This window comes from Brassica rapa, chromosome A03, assembly GCF_000309985.2.
Source record: "Brassica rapa cultivar Chiifu-401-42 chromosome A03, CAAS_Brap_v3.01, whole genome shotgun sequence".
Classification (NCBI taxonomy): Eukaryota; Viridiplantae; Streptophyta; class Magnoliopsida; order Brassicales; family Brassicaceae; genus Brassica; species Brassica rapa.
Genome location: NC_024797.2, coordinates 23,944,332 through 23,969,426, shown reverse-complemented (window position 1 = coordinate 23,969,426; position 25,095 = coordinate 23,944,332). Strand labels below are relative to the sequence as shown.

At 35.3% G+C, this 25,095-nt stretch overlaps 4 protein-coding genes and 1 long non-coding RNA gene across 12 annotated transcripts; 4 read left to right on the top strand and 1 right to left on the bottom strand.

Moving 5' to 3' along the window:
- Positions 1-682: 682 nt before the first annotated feature.
- Positions 683-3,811, top strand: LOC103860899 (putative WEB family protein At4g17210). 7 transcript variants are annotated; one of them, XM_033288146.1, is made up of 5 exons: positions 683-922; positions 1,001-1,145; positions 1,347-1,442; positions 1,737-2,113; positions 2,185-3,811. In XM_033288146.1, exons 4-5 carry the CDS (start codon positions 1,916-1,918, stop codon positions 3,577-3,579), a joined length of 1,593 nt encoding a protein of 530 aa, XP_033144037.1. In that variant the 5' UTR covers positions 683-922; positions 1,001-1,145; positions 1,347-1,442; positions 1,737-1,915; the 3' UTR covers positions 3,580-3,811. The 7 variants fall into 7 exon arrangements, with proteins under 7 accessions (XP_033144037.1, XP_033144038.1, XP_033144036.1 ...); XM_033288147.1 differs by lacking the exon at positions 1,347-1,442; XM_033288145.1 differs by lacking the exon at positions 1,347-1,442 and having other exon boundaries at positions 1,723-2,113.
- A 2,384-nt stretch (positions 3,812-6,195) lies between these two features.
- Positions 6,196-11,459, top strand: LOC103860898. The gene is made up of 3 exons (XR_631441.3): positions 6,196-6,755; positions 6,936-10,229; positions 10,475-11,459. It is a non-coding gene; the product is annotated as an uncharacterized LOC103860898 (long non-coding RNA).
- Positions 11,460-14,128: 2,669 nt separating this feature from the next.
- On the top strand, positions 14,129-16,746 carry LOC103860897 (poly(U)-specific endoribonuclease-B). Of its 2 annotated transcripts, XM_009138579.3 has the most exons (7): positions 14,129-14,390; positions 14,479-14,559; positions 14,842-14,895; positions 15,178-15,225; positions 15,337-15,408; positions 15,483-16,166; positions 16,247-16,746. In XM_009138579.3, the coding sequence occupies exons 1-7, from the start codon at positions 14,283-14,285 to the stop codon at positions 16,481-16,483; spliced, it is 1,284 nt and encodes a 427-aa protein (XP_009136827.1). In that variant the 5' UTR covers positions 14,129-14,282; the 3' UTR covers positions 16,484-16,746. The 2 variants fall into 2 exon arrangements, with proteins under 2 accessions (XP_009136827.1, XP_033143047.1); XM_033287156.1 differs by lacking the exon at positions 15,178-15,225.
- A 1,918-nt stretch (positions 16,747-18,664) lies between these two features.
- LOC103860895 (beta-amylase 3, chloroplastic) lies at positions 18,665-20,916 on the top strand. The gene is made up of 4 exons (XM_009138577.3): positions 18,665-19,297; positions 19,375-19,585; positions 19,674-19,784; positions 19,874-20,916. Exons 1-4 carry the CDS (start codon positions 18,768-18,770, stop codon positions 20,666-20,668), a joined length of 1,647 nt encoding a protein of 548 aa, XP_009136825.2. The 5' UTR covers positions 18,665-18,767; the 3' UTR covers positions 20,669-20,916.
- Positions 20,867-24,688, bottom strand: LOC103860896. The gene is made up of 2 exons (XM_009138578.3): positions 21,299-24,688; positions 20,867-21,214 (listed from the first exon to the last, which is right to left on the bottom strand). The coding sequence occupies exons 1-2, from the start codon at positions 21,364-21,366 to the stop codon at positions 21,109-21,111; spliced, it is 174 nt and encodes a 57-aa protein (XP_009136826.1). The 5' UTR covers positions 21,367-24,688; the 3' UTR covers positions 20,867-21,108.
- Positions 24,689-25,095: the final 407 nt, after the last annotated feature.

Sequence of the window (25,095 nt, the reverse complement as noted above, 5' to 3'; positions counted from 1 at the left end):
TTATTAATAAATTTTACATAGAAAATCGAAAACGACATATAATTTGGAACAAAAAAATTTCTCTAAAACGACTTATATTAAAAAACGGAGGAAGTATAATTTAAAGTTTTAATTGCATTTGCAACATTAAATTCACTTTGGTTTAGATGATCTTTGGTTGTTAAACCTCCTTTGTTTTTTCCTTCTTTTTGGCTTTTAATTTAATTTCACGTTCATTAATATGAATATTTTCATTCTTAGCAAAAAAAGTTGCATTTGCAGCATTATAACTCGAAACAAGTTCAACAGATTTTTATATTAAGAAAATAAAAATAAATTTATCATTTTAACCAAAAACAAGATTATATAGAATCCAAAAAAAGTCTTCAAAACAAAGTGTTGACATAAAAACACTTGTTAATAAAATATTATCCACGTAAGGAAGGGGTTTAGTTGACCCACATACAAACACCATTTATGGCTGTGCTACTTCGGTTGAATGTCTTCCTACTTCCTTGGCATCTGCCCCATACACACAATCTGTAGAAGGAAGGTACGATCATTTTGGTCAAAACGGCAACAGCTTTTCTCTAATTTATAATCTCGCCACCAAATAAATTAGTTTCTTACAACTAAGTCCCACAACTTAGATATTGATCAAAATAGCCCTCATTTTGGTGTTTGGGTTTAATTGTTAAAACTTAAACCTCACATTGTCGGATTCCGAAAATGTCTCTCGAGTTTCCGTAGATCATGGCCTCATCGCCTTCTTCATCATCTCCGACGCCTGATGCGACGGAAGAGGAGCTGACACTAATAGTGAAAGTGGAGTGGGAAGGAGCACACCAACGTCTTGCCCAAGCGCCAGAAGCAAGCTCTCCGATGACTCGCTGTTGCTCTCTCAGATCCCACTCAAGCCCTCTCTCAAGATGACAATGATCGGGTCCGGGCCCTTCTCTCTCTCATGGCTTAAGTATCTTTGGAGAGCTAAATGCATTGAAAGTTTTGATTTTTATTTCAGTACTATGGAAGATGATATAATCGTAGATCAAGTAACGTCTCAGGACATTGTTGATGACTTTGAGCTTGGTAAGGACGAAGTGGTTGATGTTAAAGACAAAGAGCTTAACAAGCAGAAGCTTAGGAGAAGAGTTGATCAGTGCAAGGTCTGTTCTAGTGTCATTGAAACAAACAAGAGTCTTATTAGTACAAGATGATGAGATCAATGTGTTCTGTTCACTTTTGGAGTTTGGTAGTTACGTTCATATCTTTAGGTGTGTGTTGTCTGAATAACGAATGATGTCTGAAATATAGTAGTAGCTTGTAAATGGTTAGTGATTTAAGCTTTCCTTGTGTGTGATTTGCAGATTAAACTTGTTAATCCATGCCGCAAAGGCAAAAAGCTTCTTGTTCTAGATATTGACTACACTTTGTTTGATCACCGTTACAGCTTATGCGTCATTGTAAGTAGTATATACTAATCATTGATGGGTTTAATATAGCAGGCACACATAACTTTCTTAGCCTTATTGACATCGTTTAGATATGTTGTTGCTGCCTACTTCGTATGTTTTCTACTAAGCAATAGGATGATTGCAGCAAGTTAAGAAAATGCCATATATTAATAATATTTTTTGTTTATATCAATGTTAAGAAAATGAGTTTCTTTCTATTTTAAGAGTACATGCTGCATACTTTAAGGTTTCTTATTTTAGGATTCAAAGATTTGATGTCTAAAAATAGAACGATGGATAAAGGAAAGGAGAATGAAGGCCTTAAGAGGGACAAAAAGACATAAGCGCAAAACATGGAGACCCTTTGGTTCATTGTTTGGAAGAAGAAACATCCTGAGGATCAACTTCAAACTCTCTCTCTTTCTGTTCCATTACGGTAAAAGTAAAACAAAGACAAACACTTTGTGTTTGAGGGAGGATCAATGGCGAAGATGAGAGCTGATGCTCCGGTGATGCCTCCGGAGACTCTTCCCCGGAGCAGTGAGGTGGGAGAGATTGACACACGTGCTCCCTTCCAATCCGTTAGAGACGCCGTTAGTTTATTCCGTCAAGTTAGCTTCCCAAAGCAGCAGCAACAACAACAACAACAGCGTCTCTCCTCCTCCACCTCATCCTCTCAGGTACCCTATCATTCACTCTTCTCTCGTTTTCATTCCCATTGTTCTGAAATGGTTTTCTTTCTTTCTTTAAGGATGCACCGGATGTGTCGGCCGAAAAGGAGACACAGCTTCTGTTAGCAGAACAAGAAATGGAGAGAGTCCAGCTATGTCTTGATACCTCTGTCAAAGCGAAAGCAAAAGCTCTCTCTGACCTCGACTCTGCTCAGCGGAAGGCCGCTGATTTGAGGGCTAAACTAGAAGCAACCAAACAGTCAAGAAAATCCGCCATCATGACCAAACACACCATGACTCAACGGTTAGAGCAGCTCCAATCCGAAAACCAAGAAACAGAGAGCGTAAGAGAGGATTACATCTTAGCCACCGCAGAGCTGTTCATGGCGAAGCGGGAGCTAAAGGAAATCAAACAAGAATTCAGCATTTCCGTTGAAGAGAGGCTAGCCGAGCTTCAGAAAGCAGAGGAAGCAGAGTGTTCATCGATGGTTAACTCCCGAAAGATCAAAGACATGACGGAGGAGATAGCCGAGATGCGTGACACTGTTCTGAGACTGAACACCGACGCTGATAAGAAAAAGGAGGAAGAGGTAAAGATAAACGAGGAGAGAATGGCTGCGAGGGAAGCTTACGCGGCAAGGAAGCGAGAAGCTGAGCAGAGGCTGGAGGATCTGAGGCGAGAGTGTGATCCTGAACTGAGGAAAGAGATAGATGAGCTAGCGGAGATATCCGCGGGGAACGAGCGTTTACAGGAGGAGATTAAACTCGCTCGTGAGCTCAAAGAGGCCAAGAGCGAGATGCAAGAGATTTGCGATGAAGAGAGATCGTACAAAATCTTGGTGGGGTCGCTGACGGTGGAGCTGGACGGAGTGCAGAGAGAGAACAGAGACCTGAAGGAAAATGAGAAGGAGAGACGAGAAGTCGAGGAAGGAGAATGGGTTGAAGCGAGCCGTAAGGTCGAAAAAATCATGCGTGAAGCAGAGGAAACAAGACAAGAAGCTGAAGAGATGAGGATGCACGTTGACGAACTCAGGAGAGAAGCAGCAGCCACGCATATGTCGATGGGTGAAGCAGTGAAACAGCTGGAGATAGTTGGAAAAGCCGTGAAGAAAGCGAAAACGGCTGAGAAGAGAGCCGTGGAAGACATGAGAGTGCTTACCGATAAGAAGGAGAGTCTGACGCAGGACGAGCCTGACAAGAAGATAAGGATATCGATGAAAGAGTACGAGGAGTTGAGAGGGAGGCATGAAGAGTCGGAGAGAATGGTACAGTACAAAGCGAAAACGGTTGCTGCGCAGCTGGAAGAGATCAACGCGAGCAGAGTAGAAGGGGAGAGAATGTTGGAGGAGAAGTTGAAAGAGATGGAAGAGGTGAATGATGCGATTGATGCTGCGTTGAGAAATGCAGAGATCGCAGAGGAAGCACATTGCATCGTCGATGCTGAACTTAGAAAATGGAAACCACAAGAGTTGTAGGAGATGATGATGATATTGATGGTTTAGGTGATTAGGGTACTTACTAGAATGTCCATACTACTATATACACATATGTTGATAATCTACTCAGATTTGTTGATAAGTGTATTTATACTGAAACAAAGACTTGAAACATAATTTTCAAGGCCATCTCTCTTTTGTTGATGTGAAATTGAACATAATATTGTAATAGACTAGGAAATGCATACAAGATACAACGACCATTTGTCAATTATTGTCTCTCTTTTTTTTCTTCCAATTTACGAGACTCCATTTTGCAAGTTCCTAGTTAGTTATTGTCCTCTTTAACTTCAATTTAGTGAAATGAGGCTAAAGAAATAGATCAATGAAATTGATGAGATAAATACAATTTATTGGTTTATGATTGATTATAAATCCATCTTGGGGAAAGATGACTTTATTGCTTCTTGTACTCAGCTTGATTGCGCGTTGAGAGTTTAATATGTAGCTATTTACCTCCGGATACATGAGAATTAATGTAATTGATAGAATCTACAAGAGAAATTTAGCAATTGATGCATTGTTTAATACAAATGTTCTATAAGTAATCCATTACATTGATTTAACTCTCTTATTCTCAAAACTACCAATAATATTGAACCATTTTGTGTACAAAATAAGCTCATTATTTCTTAGTTTTATTAAGGGAAATCTATACTATACTAAAAGGGAGATATAAACCCCTCTTAGAGTGTCCACATCAGCATATATAATCATCCAATCAGAGAGCCCGAAGTTGCCACGTCATCTCATTTATTTTTTCGTAAAAAATGAAAAAAAAATGCAAAGGACAGGATCGAACCCGGGTTAGTATGACATAAATATAGAGCATATACCGCTAAGCCATTGAAACTTTCTTGAACACATATACAAGAATCACTAAATATGTAATCACAAACTCTTATGTACATTTACAATAATATGGATTCAACTTTCAAGACTTCGATATTTTGTTTTGTAAAAAAAATAAGAAAGTGACTAAGCTAATATATTCTTTGAAAGTGTGAGAACATTGACAAATATGAAAAAGCATAGATTTTTGTTTTCGTGACAAAGTTAAGACTTTTGTAAAAGTACGTTTACATAAGCTTGCTTTCCCCGATTCTATATACACAAGATTCTATATACACAAATAAATATAATATAACAACATAAGCTTGCTTTCCCCGATTCATATGAAAACTTTTTAAGTTATCCACCAAAGCAAATTAATTAAATCAATCAAATTGTTAGAATACAACAAATTAATATATAATTTTATTTTAAATTAAATTATTTAAAAGTGTATTTTCATTAAAAATAAAATAATAAAAAAGTAAAACTGATTTGATGGTAATTTTTATGACATATATATATATATTATGTGAAAGAAATATAAGCTTAATATGGAAAAAAATCTTAAATACAAAAAATCCTAAAATTAACAAAAAAAACTAATAAAAATTAAACTATGATATCAATTGAAAGCTTCTTAGACAATATTAATAAAATATTTAAACGATAATTAGACAAATTTAATTTTTTTTGCCAGCCAAAAGTGTATTATTAATTAGCATCAGTTATTTCAAGATGTTTAAGAAAGGATGGACTTAAATGATATATGAACTATGAATAGTAGTACTTTGTAAAGCTGACTTAGATAACACATCTGCACATCATTTCCAATCATTTTTGATGCCTAAATTCAATTTCTTCAGAGCAGTTATTCCACAAAAAGATCGTATGAGATATTGTTTTGATATTCAGATTTGTTTCTTGAATGTTAAGAAGATTGATAACTGTAAAAATGTCTCCTTCGAATATTATATGTCTATAACCGAATCTCCAACATGAGACAACTTTGTTTAAAAAGTAAATAATTTTATTTTTCTTATATTATATAATAAATATATATTATTTACTGATAATAAAAATATAATTATTCATCTATCACAAATATCTATGCAAATATGTGAATCAAGTACTACAATCAAACAACATAATGATTTCCACAAAGAAAATTTAAAAAATATATTTATGTTATGTAGTCTTATTTTATATTCTTTAAATAATGTAATACAATATTATACATTATTTTTTTAGAATTGAGAAATACATATATATCAGTTAGACAAATTAAGCAATAATTAGACAATTTTGACTCTTTTTTTGCCAGCCAAAAGTTTATTATTAATTAACATCAGTTATTTCAAGATGTTTAAGAAAATATGAACAAAAAATAGGATGAACATAAATGATATATGAATTATGAATAGTACTTTGTAAAACTGACTTAGATAACACATATGCACATCCATTTTCAGTCATTTTTGATGCCTAAATTCAATTTCTTCAGAGCAGTTATTCCATAAAGAGATCGTATGAGATATTGTTTTGATATTCAGATTTGTTTCTTGACTGTTAAGAAGATTGATAACTGTAAAATGTCTCATTTGAATATGATATGTCTATAACCGAGTCCCTACATCAGACAAGTTTGTTTTAAAAGAATATAATTTTATTTTTCTTATATTATATAATAAATATATATTATTTACTGATAATAAAAATATAGTTATTCATCTATCACAAATAACTATGCAAATATGTGAATCAAGTACAACAATCAAACAACATAATGATTTCCACAAAGAAAATTTAAAAAATATATTTATGTTATGTAGTCTTATTTTATATTCTTTAAATAATGTAATACAGTATTATACATTATATTTTTTTAGAATTGAGAAATACATATAATATCTTATCCGCGCGTAGCGCGGTTAAAAAATCTAATTACTTATAATAACACACATTTTTTATGTAATGACTAGAATAACATACAAAAATTAAGAAAGAAAAAAAATGTAGCATAAAGTCCAAAATACCCCATCGTTAAGATGAATTAAATTTAAAATTAAAATACACTAAAAAGATAACAATTAAAAAAAAAACTATTCTTAAACAAAGATGAAAAAATCCCTCTTTCGAAAGCCCCTTCCCGACACATGAACCCTAAATCCCTATATTCCTCTATTCTCGAAGCTCTTACGTTTTGACTCATTCCGCCGAGAATCGATCTTGTTCTTATACTTCTCTGCCGAGAATTTGAATCCCAGAAATCTGACGAACCCCTAATCTCCTTTCTGAAATTCTGGGGAACCCTAAATCACAAGGTGATCTTGTCATGTTTGAGTTTTTTTTTGCCATTAGCTTTCTCGGTAGCTGTTACCTTTATACTGCCTTGGCTCTCTTCAACACATGTGCCTTAGAACGTTGTTGCTGAATTGAGAATTAATGGTTCTGTGAATCTCTTTAACAGAACTTATATTGGAGATGTTGTTTTCGGTGTGTAGGAAAGTCCAGAATGGCTAAGAACCGTGATACTTGCTGTTGTTATTGCTACTTTCATAAGTCTATAGAGATTTGTTTTTGTTACATGACCAAGAAGAAGAAAGCTGCAAGCCAAATTTTGTAAAAAATCATCCTGATCCATTGTTCTAAAAAAAGAAACACAACACAAATGTCTTTTTTTGTTGCGCCAAAAGAGCCCATTTTTCTTCTGCAGCACTCTTTGTCTCGTGTGATCAATACCTCAACAACACTCTTATACTTACATTTCAGTAAAAGTACTCTTGTATGTTTTCATCTCCTCTTAAAAGAGTAACTATGAGTACTAACGTGGTGCTAAAGTAAACTCTTAAACCCAATGCAGACTAAGCAGAACATCGTCTGACTTGAACAAAATTCAAACTACATGAGTGAGACTATATGGATTCGGCTTGATACATTGGCTAATTTATTTTTTTAGTTCTTTCTGAATTAATGTAACGTTTAGTGTCTTTGCACAGTTATGTTTCATATTAAAAGATGGGAAATCTTAAGAAATAGCCACTTGTAAAAAGAGAAAATTGTGACTTGGAGAAGAAGAAGTTTTACGGCTGAAACTAAGTTCTAGTAACAGGTAGCGGTTAGTGGTCGAATTTTTGGTTCAATTAGAATAAACCAGAATTCTAATTAGCTCTAAATAGTTAATCGAACCAGGATGAAAAAAATCTATCCTGACGTATATTAAAACCTGCTGTAACATAGAAGTTAGTTTCGTTAATAATTTATAAGTCTGCAACTAAGCATACTTATTCGGAAAGTTTGTTGTTTATAAACAAAAAAATTTAAGTATGCTATCATAGGAACGGAAAATATGCCAAACTATAAAAAATCTACGAAAAAATCTGCATGCAAGTATAAAAGTCTATGACATATTATAAATTTGCTATCATAAGGCAAAAATCTTCTAAAAAAAGTTCGCCAACAAAAAACAAATCTGCGAACGTAATTAAATCTGCCATTATGTGTGCTAGACTTTTTTCTAAAGGTTTGCTATGATATAAAGTCTACCGCAATAAACCTGCGAGAAGAAATAAATCTGCCATCAAATATTGTAGATTTTTTACGGTAAACTTATTTACATGTTTCAAATTTTTTTTTTTTGGTGACGTGGCGAGTAGCATTTTTCTGTAAATATTTTTTTGTTAACAAAGAAAATAAGGGTATTTTAGGTATAGAAAACAATCTAGTAATTAAAAATAATTGTATGTTATTCTAGTAATAATAACATGATTTGATGTTATTTTAGTAATTTTCCCATTTATTAATTCCTCTTTGATGTAAAAACAAAAAGATAAATCCAAATCAGGTATTTGATTGCATTTGTGAATCTTATGTTTTCTAAAAATATTGACTTATCCAAAAATCTAAATTGACATGTAGGCATGTCGAAACTTTATCAACATATGATGCATGATTTGTGGTATGAATCTTTTGTGGTCACTAGTATACTGAATGGACATTTTTGTCTCTAGTTCAAATTTTTTTTTGTAAACCATGTAAACAACTTCTTGACTCTTTCACAAAAGAATTTTTCTTTCCTAAAATGAATTGTGACTGAATCATCTCTGTGGTAAGTAAAGTAAAAGAAGTCATTTTTCTTTTGTTATTTACAGATTGATGTAAATTTATAGAGAGAGTCGTTTAAAACTATAGGTTTAAACTATTTTTTGGATATTTTGTGGGAGTTTCTGAAAGCCTCCCATATGTAGGTACATCTTTGCAGTCCAGAAGTAAAAAAGATTGTGCCGCCTCTCTTCATCCATGCCATCGACAAACTAAAAGTGGAAATCCATATATACGCAAAAAACAAGAGATTAATCCAAGAACATTTTTTTCCAAAACCATTGAATAACATAATCTATTTCTTCAAAGTTCTTGTAGTTAGTGTGATTTCCAGTCTTCTATGGAGATTGTGTCATGCTTTTCACCACGTAACATACAATCAATGTCTTTAAGCTCCAGTGTTAAAGCAGATTTTGTGATCCACCGACAACATCTTTTCAAATCCTTCCACAAATTGCCTCACTTGTTCTTCCACAAGTTTGACGAACAAGTGTTCTGTTCTCAGATTTACAACTCTTTGTCCTTGAAGGCAACATCAGTAGCTTCATCATTTCACATAAATGAATCTCGACCATCTTTCCCTTTTCCTCCTCAATCTCTACTGATAACTTTAACTTCATCGCATTAAAAGCCTCTTCACTCATCTCAAATATTCTGCTGCAGCTTTGGTGCTCTATCTCATTAGTGACTGTGACTTCTTCCAAGCAACGACGGACCCAAGAATTTTTTTTATATGGGTCAAAAAGGTTCATGGTGTCTTTGAAGAGAATCGAACATGAATTTTGTGGGTTCATTCTTACCCAATCCAACCAAATGTGCTACAAATGATTGCTAAACATGGCATTCTAATTAAATTTTCTTATTTTTGTGGTGTCAACTGAATCCATTGTCTTTCAAGTGAGTTCACCACTGCTTCCAAGTGCACCGACTTTCCAGCTAAATTGAAAAAGAAGATAGGATCTAAGAGGATACCAACTTGTACACGATGTTGTATGGCCAACGCTATGATGAGACCAGCAAACTTAAACTTCTTCAGGTAATCTTCATCAACAAAGGAAGCAGGGTTTGGTCTATAACTTCTGCAGTCGCCAGGAGATACAGTGAACAACTTTCTCTTTGGGTCAAAAATCTCTTTGGAAACCAGGAAGAACCATTCCAGAACTAGTCCATCACCATAAGCTTCTTCCCTCTTGAAACGCGCCGAGATGTCACCGTTAAGAGTTGTAGCACCCGTAGGCTGTAAAATTGACTGATCCAATAACCATGACCTGTTAATTTCGATATGAAGCATCTCTTCCTTTGTTTCCATACACATCAGTTTTCCAAAATGATACCGGATCTGGAAGTTCCTATAGTCGCTCCGCTTTAATGCTCAATTTTGATCCCCAATTCGTGAAAAAGGTGACAAGAGAGTAGAGTGCAGCTTTCCTAGACTTGATCATATCCTCAACTTGTTCCATCACACCTTTTTCTGATTCAGATAGAGCTACAATTGGGAGACGTTTAACCATCTGGCCAGCTGGCTAGAGGATGCGAGGCAGCATGCAAACGCGAATATGACGATAATGCTAATTGGGAATAAGTGTGATCTTGCACACAGAAGGGCAGTGACCACGGAGGAAGGAGAGCAGTTTGCAAAGGAGCACGGTCTTATTTTCATGGAAGCCTCTGCCAAGACTGCTCAGAATGTCGAAGAGGTAAGTAACCCTCCCTTTGCAGTTCCAGTGTGATTGTTTAGGCTTTAAACGTAGATTTCTATAGCGTTTTGTTCATATATGAGAAGGTTTAAGTCGGTTACAACTATAACATAGAAAAAGATAACTAGTGTGTCCCCATTCCACAAAAGTTCTCCCTACTTGTTCTACGCTTTACACACCAGTAGAAATGTTAAATTAGGCATGAGTGTGATGATGTGTGTTGCGTTTTATGAAAATTTGGCTAGGCATTCATAAAGACTGCAGCAACAATATACAAAAAAAGATTGAAGATGGTGTGTTGATGTGTCAAACGAGTCGTATGGAATTAAAGTTGGATATGGAGGCATCCCGGGGCCATCAGGTGGCAGAGACGGATCCACATCGCAAGGAGGAGGTTGTTGCGGCTAAGATTGGGAATGGTGTCTATGTCATATAAAGCAAAAATCTCTCCTGTTTAAATTATATAGTTTTGTAAATCGTTTGGTTTTCGATTTGGTGACTTTGTGTTGTGTTGGATTTCAGATCATTCATTTATCTATAAGATGTGTTTTGCATATCAAAGGATATGATTGAGAGGTGGGATATGATTTTGGAACAGATTGTTCATCCTGTTTCATTTTTGAATGATTATCATAAGCAAAGGAAATGATATCATGTGAGTAGATATACGGTATTCGTAACGGGCATGAGTTATGAAAGGTGCTTATCTGTTGTGTCTGTGGTTCAGAGAAGCAAGAGGTACAGAAGACGAACTCCCAACATGGATACATGCGGAACGAAGACCAGTACACGAGGTAAAACAAGCAGTTAGGTTCTTGTGAGTACTCAACCTGTCATATTACATTGACCTACGTCTTAAGTGACCAGAGCGGAACATCTACGCGATATCTTTCTGTTCTTTTAATGTCTAAGTGCAGACATATAACATACAACAACATAAGACTGGATAGTCCTATATTTTTAGTTTTTGAGTTTCGTCAAAGAGAGATTTTATAGTTGATGTGTACATTTTGATCTCTCTCTACAACTTCTTCGTTAGAAATCTTAAACCTAGTGTGTTGTTATATTTTAAAAAAAAATACTAGTATTATAAAAATCTATATTAGAACATGATTAGTGGTAAGCTCTCAATAGATTTCTCATGATAAAATAAAATAAAAATAATTGAAAAGTAAGAGAGAGGAGAGAGTAAATCTCTTTAGGAAGAGATTTTTACCTTATGCAAAAACTTCAATTCTACACTTGTTTTATATCAATTGGTCAAGATATTTGAACAATGTTAAGAATAATTAAAAAAAACAAAATTGTTAATTTTTTATAGTTTTTGAGAGATTCATAAGGATTTTTACCACTAATGATACTCTTAGGACACGCGCATCAGTGGTTTCTCTACCTGATTCTCCAAATTAATATAATAAAAAAAAATTAGAAAATGAAAAAAGAGAGTACATAATAATTCTCTTTATAAAGAGACCAACAAACAAGTTTAAAGAGCCTTCATGCTTCATGTAAGCTTTTTAGTGGTTAGAGACTGAAAACAAAATAACAAATAAATGTGTAATTAGCTGTTAACATTTTACAATTTCAAAGAAACCCACTTATTTGTAACCATTGCATATGCTCTTAGAGCATGATTATCGCGGGAAATTAGTGAGTTTTTTTAACAAATTTTATGGTCTGGACTCAACAAAAACCTCTAAAATCGGTTCCAGAAGTCGTGAAATAAAGATCGACTTTGATTTGTTTTTTGCACTGTTCGCGGTCTCCACTGACACGTGGTGACCTACAATTAATGCGTTTTTTAATTTTTAATCAAACAAAAAAAAATTGAGCCTAAGAAACCATGCACTACGGTTATAGCATAATCATGGTCTTAGACCATCTCCAATGGCTTACTCTATTTTTTACTCTAAAATAGAGTAACTCTAAAATAGAGTAACTCTATAATAGAGTTTGAGTTTGCTCCAATGGTACTCTATTTTAGAGTAGAAAATAGAGTGATGAACAAAAAAAAAACAAATTAGAGCATCTCCAATGTATACCGTTATATTTTCTTCTAAAATAGAGATTTCTATTATATAGATGAAAATACTCCAATGTATGCCTATATAATAGAGTTCCTCTATTTTAAAGAAAAATATAGAGGAAAAGTACTTTTTGTCTCTATATTTAGAGGTAGAAATAACATATCTCTATATTTTCCTCTATAAATAGAGAAACTCTATTATAGAGGCATACATTGGAGCATTTTTATCTCTATAATAGAATTTCTCTATTTTAGAGGAAAATATAAAGATAGAAATAGAGGTGGGTTGGAGATGGTCTTAGTTGCTACACTTTGATCGTTAGAAATCTTAAACGTAATGTGTTTTTATATTAAAAAAATACTAATATTATAAGAATGAATATTAGTTGCTACACTTTGATTGTTGATAAAGTTTCAAGCCTTGCGTTGTGGCGGGAACGTGCAACGCATGATGAACCTTGTCTAATTTTTTATACACGACGCACAGGCGCAACTTTAGCGCGTTAATGCCACCGTTCAGTTTCCTCCTTACTCTTAAGAACAACAGCGCGCTTGGGGGCATATTCAGCATCATACACTATTAGAGAGAATTTGTATTAACTGAAATGAAATACTTTGAAACGTAATGTTAAGCATACACATCTTTTACGAATTTATATCAATCACTAAAAATTTAAACAAATATCTTACTCCCTCCGTTCCTTAAAGATACATATCATAAAGAAAAATTTTGTTTCAAAAAGACTTATTTTTTATATTTTCAATGCATGTTTTATTAACAAATTACAAGTTTCAAAAATCTTAATTGCATTAATTGATTTTTTGTTGGTTTAAAATTGTAGAAAAAAAATAAACACAAAAAATTATACAAATTTAATATATTTTATTAAAATGTGTGAAAAACTAGAATATTAATCTTTTAGGAACAGATGAAATACATTGTTTCACATAATCGATAATTCCGCAATACCCTCACGTAAAATAAGATTAACCATTATTACTGGCAAAAAAATACTAGTAATCATTTATTTTCCCTAAAATTTATGATATACGGATTAAATATGAGTCATTCTTGGGTTCACTCCCTAGAGTGAACCTCTAGGTTCACCAACCAATAGAATTTCATTATTTCAAATTAGATATCTTTTAAAAAATGAAACAAAATATTCTCAAATTATATTATGTTTTTAAAATAAAAAAAAGATAATAGTTACAGAAAAAAAAATTAAAAATATATATATTTTTAATGTTCTCAACAAAACACTAAACCCTAAATCCTAATCCCTAAACTCTAAATCCTAAACCCTAAACCCTTGGATAAACCCTAAACCCTTGGGTAAATCCTAAACCCTTAGGTAAACCCTAAACCTTTGGGTAAACCCTAAACCCTTGGATAAATCCTAAACTCTAAATAAAAAACACTAAAACCCTAAACCCTAAACGCTTGAATGTTTTAGTGTATAGTGATTTTGATTTAGAGTTTTGGATTTATCCTAGAGTTTAGGGTTTATCCAAGGGTTTAGGGTTTAAGATTAAGAGTTTAGGGATTAAAATTTAGGGTTTAGGGTTTAATGTTATGCTGACGACGTAAAATATTTTTTTATTAATTATTACTATTTTTTTTTACTTTTTAATTTTAAAAACATAATATAATTTGACAATATTTTGTTTCCTTTTTAAAAGATATCGAATATAAAATAAAACAATCATATTGTTTGGTGAACCTAGAGGTTCACCCTAGAGGTGGACGTAAGAATAAGTATTTGTCGGCACACTGGTGGTTGAATATAATAAAGTCGTGAAAAAAATATGAATCGACATCACGCGCTATCTCCAGCATGTACACGGAAACTTGCCACTCTCCCAATACTATTGGAGAAGTAGTGAAGAGGCGCGCGTGGTGAAAATACAAAAAGGAAGGAAATCAGACAAGTATCAAATCTGGATCACATAAACAGCTCTTTAAGACAAAACTCTCTTTTGGCTTCCTTCTTGTCTGAATCATTTTTGAGAGCAGTAGAAACGAGATGGAAGGATTGATCAAAGGTTTGGCCGATGTTGCTTTCGGAGGAGGAGACGAGCGTCGCGGAGGAGATGATGAAAGGGACGAGAGACCCAGATCCACTTGGGCTAATGTCTGTCCTATATCATTCATGCTCTGCTATATATTATTATTATTACTGAATTGCGTTTCTGATGATCTGGATCTGGAGATGGTCGCAGGTGGTTTCCGGTGAGAACGATGATCAGAACCGCGCGGGAGGATCGGTGCCATCGCCTCATGGTCGACGCCAAAATCCAGAGGTAAAGAAATCATAATAATTCACAGATACTTTTTGGGGTTTAAGCTTTTCACTAGTACTGTTATTGGACCGGGACTCAATATGAATTTTAGGAATCTATTTATATGTAATGGGTTTCGATAGAGTTAGCTGAGACACACACACACACGATAGGTGGAAGCTAGCTTTACACAGTCAATTGTATATTGTAATGTTCTGCTTTGCATATCATATTTATGTTCTGCTTTGCATTTCTTTACTGTTACTAAAGAAAGCATCTAATGTTGTCTTTTTTCGTGCATAGGAGAATCAATGGGAGAAGAAAGGAGAAAGGATGTCCACAAGACATTCAAATAAGGTTTGTGATCAAACACATTCAATTCAGTTGAATTTTTAGTCACATTGCTGTTGCTCCTACTTGACCAAAACACTCTCTCCTTTTTTTTTTGGGTCAAAACCAAAACACTCTTATGTACCACTGTACCAGTAATGTAATTACTTTCTAGATAGATATATAATAGTATTGTGAATTGGCATATAAATGATTACACTCAATAAATTTCATTCTCTAACCTTCACAAGAGAAGCAAGGTTTTGATTACTTGCAAAACAAGTCTTTAATTTTGATGTTCCCATGCAGGAAGAGAATGAAAATGCTGCTCAAGTAACCGACCAACAAGACTCCTCCGTGAGATTTAACATCATTTACTTAAAATTAAAAAGAAGAATGTTACCTAATGCTACTTTTCACTTTAGTAATGATATAGGATCTAACGTTGGCATTTGATTCCGTGTACAGGAGAGCCAGAAAGAAGACAACGACGGTTGGGAAACCGTGGGGAAAAAGAAACCTGCAAGACAATCTCATAAGGTTCGAAATCAAGCCTTTAGACTTACTCTTTGACCGTTCCTTTCACTTATTTTTTGTTATCTCTGTGTCTTCAGGTCAAGAAGGAGCAATGGCAAGGCTACAAGTGCCCAGCGAGTGAACAACACTACTCAGACGACGTTGAAACACATGGAGGAGACCTAGAGCCCTCACAGCTAGAGCTCTCAGGCCTCTCAGAAGCTTGCAACAAACTCTGGGAGCTCGACTCGAACCGCCTCGTTCCCGGAAACGATTACCAGATCGACTGTGGAGATGGGAAAAGAGTCCACGAGAGATCAGACATGGCTGAAGGGTTGCTCTTCTCTTGGGTGAGCGACGAGGTCTTCAGAAAACCGACATTCGCTAGGTTCTGCTCGTTGCTTGACAACTACAACCCACACGAAGGTTACAAAGAAGTTGTCACTCAAGAAGAGAGGCAAGAGCAAGCTGCTTTCATCGAAGAGATTAGCAGAACCGCTGTTATTAAGTACCTTCACAAGTACCTTGTCCTCAAGGACGTTGCTCCTGGAAGCTACCAGGAGTTCAAGAGGATGCTGACAAGTCTTTGGTTCGATCTTTATGGACGTGGAGGTACCTCTGGCTCCTCTTCTGCCTTTGAGCATGTCTTTGTAGGTGAGATAAAACAGTGTGGTGGAGAACAAGTCTCTGGCTTCCATAACTGGCTTCAGTTTTACCTAGAGGAAGCCAAAGGAACTGTGGACTACCAAGGCTATATATTCCCCCGACGTCGTGGTGAAATTGTAAGTATTATATTTTTTTCATTTCATTATAAACACTTGGAAACATGAACTGAGATATAACAGTTTTGGTTCTAATGCAGCCTGATTCAGAGACTCAGTTGCTAACGATCCAGTTCGAGTGGAACGGTGTTTTAAAATCAGTGTCAAGTACACTAGTTGGAGTGAGTCCAGAGTTCGAGTTGGCGCTCTACACAATGTGTTTCTTCATGGGAAGAGAAGACAACCACATTCAGTTGGGTCCATACAGTGTCAATGTCAAGTGTTACCGACTTGGCAACAACCGTATTGGCTCAGCTTTCCCCATTGCAGAATCTTGATAACCTCTCTCTCTCCTGAATCAAAAAAAAACATTACAAAAAATATCTATGCTTTGAGCAGTACTCTGTTGAATTATTAGTATTGTTGTCTTTCTGTCTACATGTTAGACTTAGAAATATCTTTGCTTTGATATTTCCTTGGATATTTATGTGAAACAATGTTTTGTACTTTTATGAAAATGATTCAACATAAGAGGAGTTGGGAGAGAAAAATATCTTGTAAAAGACAAACTCGTTAACTTTATGTATCTATTGGACGATCACTTATTACATTTCACAAAGCAGAAAATATCTTAGGACAGTGACAAACTATGAAGCTTAACTTTTAAGGTTCTGACTTCTTTAGTTTAACTCAACTCAAGCAAAGACAATGGTCATACTCTTTGAGCATTTGGGGTAACCACAAAACCACATCACTATATCAGTCTGTTTCACAACAAATGCCAAGACAGAGAAGCCTAACCAGATCAGATGTCGGCCAAATTAATAAGATGAAGCAGTAAAGACTAAAGATGGAAGAAACTGTATATGTATAGTAAACAAAACTTAAAGAGAAAGAAAATAAGTGGGGAAGTATGTTACGTGGGAAGAAGATATCAACTCATTACTAACTTTGGACTTTTGCTGATGCGTGTGTGAACTGGTCCATACACGCTTTGTACTTTTTACACCAACGGTCCATAATAAAGCTCAAACCTTTCCATGGACATGAAAAATATCGAAGAGAAAAATCTCTGAAAATGACAATGAGATTCTTCCCTCGAAAGACAACTCAACATTTTCCTATTGTTTCAACAATATTACTCGTCACAAATCACAATCATGATTTTCCTACAATGTATACTCACTCATACTGTAGAGTTTTGAGACAGAGAGTCACAATAAAGCGTGTGCATATTTTAATTTCCTAGACCATAGATGATGGCACAACATGCATCATATATATCATTGTTAAGAGAACAAAACCGGAAACCGAGCATATATTTAAATACTTAGCAAGAGACTACTACTACTATATGGTATTTGAATAACAACATACGGAATCATGGGGAAGCTACACTTAAGCATTTTACAAAACAATGTTTCTAACTGTTAGATTATTACTAATGAGGAGGATACAAGGAGCGTCCATGTCTGAGTCAATGTCCAATGTCGTCCCCGCCTTACTACTACACACGCCCCGGACCTTGTGAATAGAAAAGCACAAGCCAAAGAAGAAAAGGTGCCAAAGTGATAAGGATCAGTCTCTACCATTCAAAAAATTAATGGTGGGAGTTAGGAACGAGAGAAGCAACTTGCCCCCAGATGAGGAAGTAGCCAAAAGTGCAATCCAAGTCATCTGAATACAGACCAAACTTTCACTGTCAGTGAGTCAGATAGAAAAAGAAAGAGAGAAAGATTCCCAAATAAAATTATTTGTAGTCGGTATGGACTCTTAAAAGTCATTTCTAACAGAACATCTGAAGCTCACATGGCTTATAAAGATCAAAGGCACAAGTATTACATACATGTGAAAATTGCATTAACTCAATTATTACATCAAAGTCGTATTGTTTTGGTACAAAAAATATATTGCCATGATAAGAAATCTCAATGAACATATTAGATTTTGTTATAAAAGTGTATGGGGTCAATGAACTGGTGCTTAGTTGGAAAATACAAATCCTACAGGAAGGAAAGTCCAAGAAGAAGAAAAAAGCAGAGTTAACAGCCACCACAAGAAAATTCATATAATGAAATAAATCTTTGCGATTATCTTCATTTTCTAACCAAAATCAAGTAGACCATAAAAAATTTAAGCCACACGAACCATGTGTTTCAAAGCTAAGGCTGAGTAGACAAAAAAAAATTATCAGCTTATTTATATTAAAAAGGAAAAAGCAAAATTATAATTGTAAGGATTCTCTGTTAATTAAAAACTGCAGGAGTGCTTAAAGGAATAATTTACCAACAAGAACAAACAAACAAAAATTATTACACCTGAATACACAGACGAAATGGAAAAGTTACATTAAATGAAGATATCTGTGTTTGTAATTACACTTCTTCACTTTGATTGGTGCATGAACCATGTGAAAAAGAAATAGAATTAAGCAACCTTTAATGATATTTTCTCTCCACTTTTATATTTTGTCCCTAAATCACAGCCAATCAATTTTCTTTATAAATACAAACACACAAACATATCTTCTCTCAAACACACAAACATACCTTCTCTCGAACACCAACATTTCTATCCTCTCTCTCTCTCCTCATTTTCTATCAAAGAGAGAGTAAGAAAACTATGGAATTAACACTGAATTCCTCGAGTTCTCTAATCAAACGTAAAGATGCCAAAAGCTCAAGAACCCAAGAAAATTCCTCAAACATGTCCTTTGCCAAAACGAAGCCACCAACTTATCAGTTCCAGGCAAAGAGCTCTGTCAAGGAAATGAAGTTCACTCATGAGAAGACCTACAAGCCAGAAAGTGAAACCACTGAGAGGTGGGAGAAGCTCCACGTTCTCTCCTACCCACACCCCAAGAACGACTCCAGCGTTCCGGTTTTCGTCATGCTACCGCTGGACACGGTGACAATGTCAGGGCACTTGAACAAACCAAGAGCCATGAACGCTAGTTTGATGGCTCTGAAAGGAGCCGGTGTGGAAGGTGTAATGGTTGATGCTTGGTGGGGATTGGTTGAGAAAGATGGACCTATGAAGTATAACTGGGAAGGCTATGCTGAGCTTATACAGATGGTTCAGAAGCACGGTCTCAAACTCCAGGTTGTTATGTCTTTCCATCAATGTGGAGGAAACGTTGGAGACTCTTGCAGGTAATGAAAGGCAATTTTAGTAAGATCTTGTCTCTTTATTTCTACCTTAGCTAATGGTTGTCTCTTTAAAAATATAGTATTCCCTTGCCTCCATGGGTGCTTGAAGAGATCAGCAAAAACCCTGATCTTGTCTACACAGACAAGTCAGGGAGAAGGAATCCTGAGTACATCTCCTTAGGGTGTGACTCTGTGCCTGTCCTAAGGGGAAGAACACCTATCCAGGTCTACTCAGATTTCATGAGGAGCTTCCGTGAAAGATTCGATAATTACATAGGAGGAGTTATTGCGGTAAGCACAAATCTAGACTCATATGAGAGACATGAACTGATACAATGTCCTAACCAAGTTGTATCAACATTTTTTTCTTGTGTTGCAGGAAATTCAAGTGGGAATGGGACCTTGTGGAGAACTGAGATACCCATCATACCCTGAGAGCAATGGGACATGGAGGTTCCCAGGAATTGGAGAGTTCCAGTGCTATGACAAGGTAAACTAAGCCTTGAACTCATAAAGAAACATTAGTCAGGAGATTGTGTATAGCTAATGCTTACTAAGCCTTGAACTCTTGGTTTGCAGTATATGAAATCGTCGCTTCAAGCATATGCTGAATCAATAGGGAAAACAAACTGGGGAACAAGTGGACCTCACGACGCCGGAGAATACAAGAACCTCCCAGAAGACACAGAGTTTTTCAGGAGAGACGGAACATGGAACAGCGAATACGGAAAGTTCTTCATGGAATGGTACTCCGGGAAGCTACTAGAGCACGGAGACCAGCTCCTGTCTTCAGCCAAAGCAATCTTTCAAGGCTCCGGAGCTAAGCTATCAGGAAAAGTAGCAGGGATCCACTGGCACTACAACACAAGGTCACACGCAGCCGAGCTAACCGCAGGTTACTACAACACAAGAAACCACGACGGGTATCTCCCAATAGCCAAGATGTTCAACAAACACGGCGTCGTGCTAAACTTCACCTGCATGGAGATGAAAGACGGCGAACAGCCCGAGCACGCAAACTGCTCTCCAGAAGGTCTGGTCAAGCAAGTGCAGAACGCGACGAGGCAGGCTGGAACCGAGCTAGCGGGAGAGAACGCGTTGGAGAGATACGACTCCAGCGCGTTCGGGCAAGTGGTTGCAACGAACAGGTCTGATTCGGGGAACGGGTTGACCGCGTTTACGTACCTGAGGATGAACAAGAGGCTGTTCGAGGGTCAGAACTGGCAGCAGCTGGTGGAGTTTGTGAAGAACATGAAGGAAGGTGGACATGGGAGGAGACTCTCTGAGGAAGACACAACAGGGAGTGACCTTTATGTTGGTGGATTTGTGGGAAGCAAGATCTCTCAGACGGTTGAGGAAGCCGTTCTAGTGTAAAGTTCCCACTCCACATAGGTACATATAGTGTGTGTGGTATATATATATATATATAATAATAATAAACAATAGAGATGACTGAGAGAGAGAGCAAACCAGAGTAGTAGTGTTAAAAAAAGCTTTAGAATGTTGCACAATTCTGGATCTGGGCAAAGAGAAGATGATGTACACTTTATATGACTCTGTAATATGCTTATGAACTTTTCATCTTCAAACTCTCATCTCAAATAATATGCATTTTTGTTTTGTTACAATCTTATCAATATGCATTTCTTGTGTAGACAATGAATACTTTGATAACACATACAATAATTGCTCAGAACATGAAAGAAACTATCATCAAATCAACATTCTGGAAAACGTAAATGGAGCAATCGAAATCAAAACTAAGAGATTCTTTCTTCTAATGGAAGTGTCTGGTGGAATTGTGAGCAGTTAACTCACGAGTTGGGAGGGGAAGAAGAATCGGGACCTCCGCGACGGAGTTCTTCGATCAAACCGCCGAGCTCTTTTCTCGCCGATTCTCTACCGAACATGAATCCATACCTATGCGAGTTAACAAAAGACAGTATGGACACTAAATAGACGGAATGGAAAAGACGAGAGCTAGAGATGAAAGCAATCGTTCACCAGCAAGAGACGGCTGAGAATACGCCGGAGATTGCCACCGTTTGGATCAGCGAGAAGGATGTCTGCATCTTTTCGGTTAATTTTCGGTATTTTCCGGTCAATGAGGTTTAATTGCGGGGGGAGTCTAATGGGCCTGGGCCAATAATTGAGAACGAGCCTATTTTAACTTGTTGATGTAGTAGGCTATAAAGGAAGGCAGTCGGCGATTCCAGATGCAAGAGTTAGCTGAAAAGTTAAAGGATGCAAATGCCTCCACTGCCATGTAAAAAGAAAGATTGATTTTGCTTTCTTAGGTCTGATTGATGATTTTGTGTATGAATGGTTATGGCAACACTGATAGTAGATTCAAGAGGCTTAGCGCTAGACAGAGAACCATAACCACAATTTCCAAGATCATATGCATCAATTGTTCGTCCAGTTGTACTTGTACTTGAACCTTGTCATAGACCATATATATGTATAATCTTCTTTCACTTTCATTATACATTGTCTTGTTGTGTTATCTTAACTTTATCTATCTCTGAGATTTTCATGTCAGTTTAAATTATATATTGTTATTCAATTCACTAATTTTCTAGTTCTATTCCTTGTTCGGAAACTCGCTAGGCGCAACGCGTGCGGCTGATCAAGGCCTAGCGAGTTATCGGAAAATCGGAAATAAATCGGGGGAGTACTCGAGGATTTTTAATAGGGTTTTAATTTTCAATAATACATATATATTACTTTTGTGGATTCCAAATATTATTATAGTTTAGGTTAATGGGCTGCCTTACTCTATTTGGGCCAGCTAAAACATGATTTGAATAAAAAATGGTAACGTTTGTAGTTTTTATTTATTTTGTTTTGTAAAATACAAAAAAGATGTAGATGTCATCATCTTCTTTCCTCTTTATTCGGTTCTGCAACTAAACCTTCGCATCCATGGTTTCCAGTTTATTCTTTATTTTGTTTTCACTTGCTTTTCCTGATTTGTATACTATAATTACTTGAGATCTACAAATATTAACAACTTTTCAGAAACTTTTTAGGTTTCGTAAACAACATTACGCGGCCGCGTAACTTTATACCACGTTCTCGGCGGTTAAAATACGGGCTACAGTAGAATGTATCCGAATTGGCCAAACTCGCCACGGTGACTACCCGCTTCACGATTTTGCGGACGATTACTCGGCAACTCGGCCGCTTTTTAGAACAAGGGTTCTATTAAATATTTGTGTTGCCGTCAAAACAATAATTAAATATTTGTGTTATTCAATTTTGGTGGACTTCATGGTAATTGTATTTGAAAAAGAAAATGTATTATGAAATGTGATAAAAAACCAATTCTTAAAATTCAAACTAGGATTTGAAGATAATTCTTTATAACATTTATTTATTAGATATTTACGTCAAAGTTATTGAGACAATATACTTAGAAATGTAATGTTTGTTATCCGTCAAACAAATATATTATCAATTTGACGAAATGAAAAATATATCATTTATTGTAATCCATATTACAATGGAGGAACACACTTTTATATTCCGATAGAGTCTCTCTGCATCTTTATTTTTTTTGTTAGTAGAGCTTTTCTTTCACTTTAAAAAAAAAATCTCTATATATCTGGTATGCAAATGATTATGGTTTTATTATGTTTATCAGTAAAGATTATTGTTCTTCTTTGTGCTTTTTTATAATTCAACAAGTTCATGAAATTTAAAGGAATTGATTTCTATCAAATTTAATTGTATTCCTCTAAAATTTAAAATGAAAGAATTAATGCATTAAAATCCTCATTAAATCATTTAAAATACTTCAAAATCTTTTATTTATGTTTTCAATTGAATTCTTTGAAAATCAATTGAATTATTGGATCCAATATCACTTCCTTAATTTTACAATTCAATGACGTAGATGAACATATTAAGTTATATGAGCCAAGCCACCAAGAGCATGACTTATGGCCGGTGAATATTGATGCATTTTTTAGTGCATATCGCCGCCATACAGAAAATATATAATGAGTGGCATATTGGGATGAAGGAGGACCTAGCTCTTTCCAAAAGGTAGCGGCTTTCATGCTTGTCTCACATGTATAGAGAGCACTAAGAGTTTAGTTTAGGCAACATTTTCGTTTTGTGATTTCGTATGATATACTTAATAACTAATTCAACATGCTCGGATGTTGAAATTTTGCTATTGCGGGTGTTTTAGAGACTTGAATTTGGCCACATTATCATCATACACTCCCATCCACCCCTGAAAATCTTGAAACCATATTTTCTAATAAAATTGAACAAGGCACTATGCCAGCAAAGACACAAGAAACAAAGAGGTGTTTTTAAGCGATGATAATGAATGAATTGCATGAGAAAGAAAGAGTCATCACCTTCTTAATTTTCAGCACATTCTCATCAAATTCGAAAAGATATGGATCGAAGTAAGGTGATCGAGTCCTTATTTGGCATTCAAAAGGAAAGTCTTTCAGTATATGCTCCACAACTTGTGAGGAAATTCAATTCTTATCAAATGTTGTCATTCTTCATGTCTCATAAATTATCAAAAAGGATTGACAAAGAACAAACCCGAGAGAAAAGACTTTTGTCATTGTGGATGGACAAAAGATATTTTGCAGTGTTTTCAGTGTGCCGTGTAGGGGAAGAAGAGGACATACCACTGAAGATTGTCAGTTGGAGGTTGAATAAGTCACCGAAGCTGTGAAAGAATTCGTAAGAACTCTAGTTCTGCATATTTGGATGAAGTGTGTAAGTATTTTACCCCATTTTTTTTCTTTCCCCAACAAAATTGAATATAACCATATTTTTTTTTACCTTAAAAATGTTAGAACCTCCCGAGTAGCCATATCATAAATGATAGCTTGTTTGCCACCTGAAATGCAAACGAATAAAAAGGTGATCCTACTATATAAAAGAAACTAAATTCTAGCTTTTCTAGAGGTGCCACATGGACAAAATAATCTCCACCTATCAAACTGCCATGTCACTTGGATAAAAACTATTGCCTATGCTCCTTGATTTATATCACGTAACATCACTGAATATCCCACTCGGACCAGTCCGAACGCTGTAAAACCAAAAAAAAATATATAAAAGGCTGCAAAAATATTTGCTGGTGGGCCAGGTAAAGAAAAATTTCGCAGCCCAAAAATATTTTCATCCAAAAAGATTTAGAAATAGATGTCATTTAGAAAATAATTAACTAACATACGACTTTTGATATTTCTAGAAATTTCAAATTTGTAACTGCTAATTTATTAATAGAATCATATATCTATATTGAATTATGTTCTATTTTTAATCATTAGACTTCAAGGGTAAATAAATTATTAATTTATAATATATATAGTTCATAACTTTATATTGTAGTTATAAATAAAGAGAAAATAACCGGGAAGGGTGAAAAAGCTCATGTAAAATTATGTAATTAAAATGGTGAGTATGATGAGGTGAATCTAAGAAAATTTGCTGTGCAAATTATGGTGCTTTCTTCGTCTACTATAATGATTTAAAATAAAATATATATTCACATAAATAAGTCAATATTTGTTGTTTTTTTGGTAAGATGTTAGATTATCATTTTCTGAAAGGTTACATTGTTGTTTTTAAACAACTTATTACAGCAAGGAAACAAAAACAACCAACAACAACTCAAGTTAAAAAAAACATTAAGGAAGTCTTATACAAGAAAGATAAAAAGAAATAGAGAAGATGAGAAAGAAGAACTTGCCGGGTAAGAGAGGAGACGGTCACGCATCATACAGTTGAGAGAGGCAAGGATGACTGATGAAGGTGAGGAG